This window comes from Urocampus carinirostris, chromosome 2 (genome assembly GCF_059441175.1).
Source record: "Urocampus carinirostris isolate Australia breed hairy pipefish chromosome 2, RoL_Ucar_1.0, whole genome shotgun sequence".
NCBI classification, from domain to species: Eukaryota; Metazoa; Chordata; class Actinopteri; order Syngnathiformes; family Syngnathidae; genus Urocampus; species Urocampus carinirostris.
Window position 1 is genome coordinate 1,741,453 of NC_142350.1, and position 7,576 is coordinate 1,749,028.

At 42.7% G+C, this 7,576-nt stretch overlaps 2 protein-coding genes across 2 annotated transcripts in view; one reads left to right on the forward strand and one right to left on the reverse strand.

Annotated features, from left to right (window-relative positions):
- Positions 1-1,937, reverse strand: part of gatad2b (GATA zinc finger domain containing 2B) — a 62,460-nt gene extending 60,523 nt beyond the window's left edge. The window contains exon 1 of the mRNA XM_088328282.1: positions 1,794-1,937. The gene's annotated coding sequence lies outside the window, so the exon portion shown is untranslated. The remainder of the gene's footprint in view (positions 1-1,793) is intronic.
- LOC148370597 (uncharacterized) lies at positions 1,560-4,771 on the forward strand. Its single transcript, XM_088328288.1, has 2 exons — positions 1,560-1,982; positions 4,536-4,771. Exons 1-2 carry the CDS (start codon positions 1,610-1,612, stop codon positions 4,754-4,756), a joined length of 594 nt encoding a protein of 197 aa, XP_088184414.1. The 5' UTR covers positions 1,560-1,609; the 3' UTR covers positions 4,757-4,771.
- Positions 4,772-7,576: the final 2,805 nt, after the last annotated feature.

The following is a 7,576-nucleotide window of genomic DNA, read 5'->3' on the forward strand; positions in this document are numbered from 1 at the left end:
ACAGGTTCTATAAAAAAAACAAGGACCAACAGACTTAGAGGTTCTTTGACAAGGCCATCACCACAAACTAGTCTGCATATATGTATATCCTGCAAGTGTTTTTGCTGCCGCTATAGCGTATATTATTGCACAAATCAAGAAATATATACTACGCAACTTATTTGGGGATTTCAGTTGCTGCCAAATGTTATTGCACTTCTTTTCTTTACGATGCAGTTTATTTTTTATTGCTGTATTAATTTTACTTACACCAGTTTCTAAGCAAGGCGTTGGCAATATTTTACCTATTCACCCTGACAATCTTTTAACTTTTTCTTTTTAAAGTCTTCATTACAGGTTTACCCTGGAGTGCCATCTCTAATTTTGTTACATACAATGTTTCAGAACGCTGCTATCGGTAACAATAAAGAAAATTCTATTATACTGTAATAAAAATGATGCCCCAAACTAAGACAATTAATTGCCTTGGAGATGCAAACTTGATTTTTGCAAGTCAAAATGTATAAAAACAAGATAAAAACTGAGCGCCTGCTGTTCTTTGTTGTCCCCAAAGTTGACTAGACACATGTAGTTGACAATTGCTTTTTGCTTCCCAAGTGAATTCTTGCCGAGTTTTTCTGCCACTTGGGTTAAAATCGGGCCTGGCCGCGATGGTCGCTCGCGGACGCCATTAAGGTGCTCGCCTGCCTGCCCGCCTGCTGCCAGTTGAACGTGCACGTAAATTGCTGAAGCATTTCCCCCCTCTTTTTCCTAATTGCGGAGGGGCAGCCAGAAAGGGGGGGGGGGGGGGTGCCTAGGGCTCTGGGGCGGTGTTGTGCCGAGAAAGGCATCCCTGCCGAGATTTGCATCCCCTGGCTACTATAACCACTTTTACCTGGTTTTATCTCACTATTATATCACTTTTCAGGAATATAATGGCGAACATATAACCAAAACCACTTCGTCTGCATTTGTTGGGAATGTAATACAACATAAACCATTCCGTCTTTGTATTTGTTGTGAATGTAATCGAACGGTAATGCACACCGCATTTATGTCACTTTTGAGGAGGTAACATGTTTATTTTGCCTTTTTCTACTCAAATCGCTCGTATTAAAACTGTTATACACTCTACCATAAAGCTTATTTTAGCATAATAAGCTTTATGGTAGAGTGCATAACAGTTGTCAAGTGATTTATATACGATGTGCATTACCGTTCGATTACATTCACAACGAATACAAAGACGGAATGGATTAAGTTGTATTACATTCCCAACAAATGCAAAACGAAATGGTTTTTGTTATATCTTTGTCATGACATTCCCGAAAAGTGATATAAAAGTGAGATAAAACCAGGTAAAAGTGGTTATAGTAGCGAGGGGATGCAAATCTCGGCAGGGATGCATTTATCGGCATAACAGCGGCCCTCAACGCGTAGGGTCCTGCGGGAGCTCGCTCGCCTGGAAGCCCAAGCAGCAAACAATGAAGTCTTCACTAAGCCATCCACGTCTAAACACTTGGGATAGCGATATAAGGGATGGGGGGGGGGGGTTGTTGGGGGGTCGGTGTCGTCTCAACGCCAATCCTATGCAAGACAACTGAGCTCCGAATACCAAACGCTTCAATAAATGGCCGCAGCGAGTCACCGACAACCGCAACCCGAACCGAGACACTCTTTGTCCTCCAGCGTACAGACGAGAAAAACGCCGACCGGCAGCCCGACTAGCGAAGCGCCGCTGCCGACCAGGCCGCCTCCGCGAATCCACCCGCCTTTTCTTGCCAAGGAGGCCCCGTCCGCATCCTCGCGCTCACCTGAGGCTTTAATTCGCCTGGCTGCGCACCGTCCCCGGGTTGGCGGTCCCGTCGTGACGCGCTGGCTTTGGTTCCTCTCGGTGGCGGTTCGTGGGTACCAGTCCCCGGCACCGGTACTGAGCCGCGGATTGGGCCCGATCGACGCTCGCCCCCACTCCGCAGCCCTGGGGGACGCCCATTGGCTGGGAGGTATGGCCGCGCGGCGCAATCCGCCGTCCCATTGGTCGGGTAGACGCATCAATCTAATTGGTCGGTGGCGGTTTTCTATCTTCTAATTGGCTTAAAATTTCCGCGGCAAGTCTCCAATTGGCTGCTGTTAATGTTGTTGTCTGCGTCCGAAAGGAGCCATGTTGAAGAACTAAATATTCATTGTCGAAATTGTTTCAATGTATTTAGCATTTTCTCCACATTTGCTTTTCATTCCAAACGTGCAATTTGAGAAATCGCACTGATGATGCAATTCAGATGCAATTATTTCAATATATTAATTCCAAAGACAAACACCCCCACCCACCACGAATATACGTGCATGACAATGAGCCAATAAAGGACAAGATGACGACGGCGTTGCAGATACACAAATCAATTTGTGACATTATTTATCTGTGACTTTGCATCACTTTTTAAGCAATATTTGTAATATTTGACCACTAGATGTCACGGTATTGTGTAGTGCAAGGGAAAAAAACAGTAAGAACATTTTAATATTGGTGACACAAACCGACAAAACTGCTCTGTTTCTTTCTTTTTGTGCCCAGTTTTTTGCAAAGAAAGAAAAAAGAAAGTTGGAAAAAAACAAGAAAAAAAAGGAAATAAATAAAACAAAACAAGGAAAATGAACAAAAAAGATCCCACTTTTTCCATCTTTTTGTTTATATTATGTATATTCTTTATTGTTCTCTTTCTCTTTACTTTTTCTTTCTTTTTCCAATTTTGTTCTCCTTTTTTTTTCTTTCTCACTTCTTGTTCTTCGATTTTCTTCTTTTTCCTTGTTTTCTTTATTTTATATTTAGTTCCATTTTTAATTTTCTTTACTGTTTTTCTTATTTATTATTCTTATTTTTCTTAATTTTTCTCCTCTTATCCTTTACTTATCATTATTTTTTTCCTGTTTTAATTTTACTTTTTTTTATTCTTTCTTCTTCTCTCTCCCCTTATTTCTTTCCTGATTTCTTCATACTTATTCTAACTCTTTTTATTTTCTTTCTTGGCTAGGTAAAAAAATGTTGCAGTTTGGTCACTTTAAGTCTCCATAGTTTGCATTCTTTGTGCACTCTTTTTAGGTTGCATTACATGATACAGTGACATCTGGTGGTCAAATATTACACACTGTCCCTTTACGAAGTAATATCCTAATGTCTGACGTAATTTGAGGAATTTATCTAAATTTGAAAGCCAATTGGTTCATGTTTGCAGCAGTCCAATGCATAAAGAAGGAAGCGCCTGCGGACTTCCTGACCTACACTGTGCATTGAAATTAATTAATTTTTGATGACTAACTTATTTGCAGAGTGCAAAGTATCGCCGCGATCAACCTAGCGAGAAAATATTGCCATTGATGACTTAAGAATGCACGCTTCGAACATTGGAGAGAAACGTTTTGGCAATAGCTGTCTGGTGAGAAGTGGTGACCTCAAGCGGACATAAATTGTCTTTGCAACTGACAGTGTTGTAAATTGCATAAGTAAAAAGCGAGATGTTTATAGGAGAAAAGCGACCTCAAGTTGACAAAAGTTCTCATTGCATTTACGAGGGCTGTACTACACGTTTGCACCAATAGACCGTTTGTCCCAAATCTAATTGATAGTGAACTTTATTGAAGTGCAGTGGTTAGCACATTCGCCTGACACGCAAAAGATCCCTGGTTCGAGACCAGGAGGAAAATTTGTTGGCCTGGATAGGGATGGGCGCCCAAGACACACAAAAGGAAAATGGTGCATACGATCCAAGTGATTAAGGGATCCAGCCAGCATAGCAGCGGTGTCAAAGGCATTTTAGCCCGGGGGCCTCATGCAATCATGTGGAGTCGTACTAGTATATGAAAGAGAAGGAAAGAGAGAGAGAGAGAGAGAGAGAGAGAGAAAGAGAGAGAGAGAGAGAGAGAAAGGAGAAAAAATCAGGGAGAAACAGAAGAAGTAAGAACAAGAATGAGAGCAAGAACGAAAGAGAGAAAGAGAGAGGGGAGATAAAGAAATTGTAAGACAAAGACAGAGAGAGAGAGAGAGAGAGAGAGGGAGAGAGGGAGAAATAAATCCAGCTCAATTTGGTTTGTGAGTGGCACCAGGCTTTGGCAACATCAATTGGACTTACTTTATATAAAAGTGCAACTATTTTTTTCTTGTGCTTCTCTCAATGTTTTCTTGCAGTCCAGATTAAAACCCTTGACCTTTGAGATGCATGTAAAGCAAATTACTAGAACTGCCTTCTTCCATCTTCGCAACATTGCTAAAATCCGTTCAATACTGTCTCAGTCTGATGCGGAAACAATAATTCATGCATTTGTTACCTCCCGTCTCGATTACTGCAATGCACTACTCTCCGGTCTCCCGAAGTCCAGAATCAAGTCTCTTCAGCTAGTACAAAATGCCGCAGCGAGGCTTTTAACTAGGACAAAAAAGTACGATCACATAACACCGATTATGGCTAACCTGCATTGGCTCCCAGTTAGCCAAAGATGTGACTTCAAAGTTCTCTTAGTATTGTACAAAATCATACATGGACTTGCTCCCTCTTATCTTTCAGATCTGATCTGCCACTATGTCCCGGTCCGAAGCCTACGATCTGAGAGTGCTGGTCTTCTGATGATCCCGAGAGCAAAGAAGTCTTCTGCTGGTTCGAGAGCGTTCTCCATCCGGGCTCCGGTGCTGTGGAATGCTCTTCCCCCTGAGATTCGATCTGCAACCTCAGTGGAAATGTTTAAATCTAAACTTAAAACTCACTTCTACTCCATTGCATACGAATAACCTACTCCTCTTGTCGGTTGAAAATAGTTTGTGTAATATAGTGTAACAATCTGTGAAGCCCTTTGAGACTCTTCGTGATTTAGGGCTATACAAATAAAAATGACTTGACTTGACTTGACTTGACGGGTCTGCATTTTTGACACCACTGGTGTATTGAATGAGTATGAGATCCTCAAAATACAAACACAACTTCACAATAAGTGATTTCACTGGATTCAATATCACAGCTACTGGATGAGTGGGTTAAAAAACAACACCTGAGCTCTTTATTTTTTATTACATTTTGTAGCGCTTTAAGGGACAGTGTGTTATATTTGACCACTAGATTCTCGCTGTATTGTATAGTGCAACTAAAAAACATGAGCTAAAAAGCACATGGAAGAACACAAACTACCAAGACTCAAACCGAAAATCTTATTCTCAGTCAGCTTTTTTGTAAACAAAAAAGGAGAAAAAAATAGAGAAAAATAAAAAAAAGAGAAAACGAAAAACAATAAATGAAAAAATAAAGGGAAAAAACGGAAAAAAAGAAAGTAAAAGAAAAATGAAAAGCTGAAAAAAAATATAGGAAAAAGAAAGAAAAGAAATAAAAAAATAAAACAGTAGATAAGGGGAAAGACGCGGCTCGGTCCCTCTTCACCACGACGGACCAGTAGAAGGTCCACATGGCAGCCCACACTGGACCTATCCGTCTGTCGATCTCCCGTTCCATCCAACCCTAACTCGTGAACAAGACCCCAAGATACTTGAACTCCTCCACTTGGGGCAGGATCTCATCCCCATCCCAAAAGGAGCATGCCACCCTTTTCCGGCTGAGTACAATGGTCTTGGCCTTGGAGGTGCTGGTCTTTATCCCGGTCACTTGACACTTGGCTGCGAATCGCTCGTGTAAGAGCTGAAGATCACGGCCTGAGGAAGCCAACAGCACAGAACTTTCCCCGTCGTACACGCAATGTTGCAGAGGCGTGTCAACCATGACACGGCCATAACATCCAGAGCCTTAATGAACTACGGGCAGATCTCATCAACCCCTGTGGCCTTGCCACTGAAGAGCTTTTTGACCACATCAGTGACTTCAACCCCAGAGTTATGAGAGTCTATCTCAGAGTCCCCTGGCTCTGCTACCTCAGAGAAAGGCGCGACAATGGGATTGACGAGGTCTTTGAAGTATTCTTCCCACCGATTCACAAGGTCCCGGGACGAGGTCAGCAGCGCCCCATCTTTACTATACAGTACACAGTTTTGATGGCGTGACGCTTCTACGCCTCTCACAACGGGCAACTCCACAGAGTAAGAGAGTCCAACCTCTCTCAAGAGGACTGCTTCTAGAGCCCAAGCTGTGTGTGGTTGTGAGTCCGACTACATCTAGTCGAAACTTGTCAACCTCACACACCAACTCGGGCCAAAGAGGTAACATTCCATGTCCCAAAAGCCAGTTATAGCCAGGGATTGGCACGCCAAGATCCCCTCCTTTAGCCGCTACCCAGCTCTCTAGGCACCCGACCCCTCTCACAGATGGTGAGCCCAAGAGAAGAGAGACCCAGGCCGTCCCGTCAGGCTGTGCCCGGCCAAACCCTGTGAGCAAAAGCCCGGCCACCAGGCGTTGCCAGCGGCCCCCACCTCCGAGCCAGGCTCCAGAGGGGCCCCTGGTAACCCACGTCCGGGCGAGGGAAATCATGGACCAAAGTTTTGTGTTGTCTTAAATGGTCTTTTATCAGCGTATTGTCTGGCCCCTCAGCTACAACCTGCTTGTGATGGGTGACCCTACCAGGGGCTTAAAGCCCCCAGACAACATAGCTCCTAGGATCATTGGGACTCACTAACTCCTCCACGACAGCAGATGAAAGAGGGGAATAAAAATCAAGTCAGAAAAAAGATGGGAAAAAATAAATAGCGAAAAAAATAATGAAAAGAAAAATTATCAATAAATTATTGATTGATGGGGGCGTGCTCCTTTCCCCATTTGCGCGCAGGCGGCAAGCCTCATCAGAAGCCCTGGCGCATGCACACGCGCGACTGCACACCGAAAAAAATGTATGTTGATTTAACATTAAAATATTATACACATCGGTTGCACATAATAAAGTTATGTTTACTCAACATAATATATTCATGTGCATGTATCCATTATAATATGTTAAACCAACATGCCTCTTTTATGTTTATCTGAAACATTTTTTTAATGTTAGGTTTGTTCATTAATCATATGCTAACATAACAGATTTTTAGGGGCGGCAGTAGCTCAGGAGGTAGAGCGATCGTTTTAGGATTAAGGGATCCCAGTTCGAATCCCGGCTTGTCCGTGTTACATGCCGAAGTGTCCTTGGGTAAGACACTGAACCCCCAATAAGCAGGTTAGTGCCTTACATGGCTGCACAGATCACGGCCACTATTGGGAAATGTGAAGCACAATGTAAAGCGCTTTGGGAAGTCATTGACTTGAAAAGCGCTATATAAATGCAGATCATTTCAAATGCAGATCATTTTTATGTTAGCACGAACGAGACTCCGGTAAAAACAGGGGTGGGAGACTGTGTACACACATATAGTATACTCACATATATATATATATATATATATATATATATACACATACACATATAGTATACTCACAGTATAGTATGTGGGAGAGCTATTTCAAAAGTTTGCTAACGCTAGAAAATAAACACCAGGCATTTGATTTTATTGCAACAGCTGTTGGAGAGGGGTTGTTCCCGTCTGCACGGTCGCAGCTCGTCTGCCAACTTTTCCGCTTGAGTTGCATTTTATTGATAGGACAAAGAAAGGAAAAAGAACTGAGAAACATGATACCACTTAGTT

What these genes read in the sequence shown, in the direction of transcription:
- LOC148370597 (XM_088328288.1), top strand. Translation starts at nt 1,610, where the DNA reads ATGGCCGCAGCGAGTCACCGACAACCGCAACCCGAACCGAGACACTCT. An exon ending in GGACGCCCATTGGCTGGGAG is followed by an intron (nt 1,983 to 4,535) that starts GTATGGCCGCGC and finishes CTTATCTTTCAG; the next exon opens with ATCTGATCTGCCACTATGTC.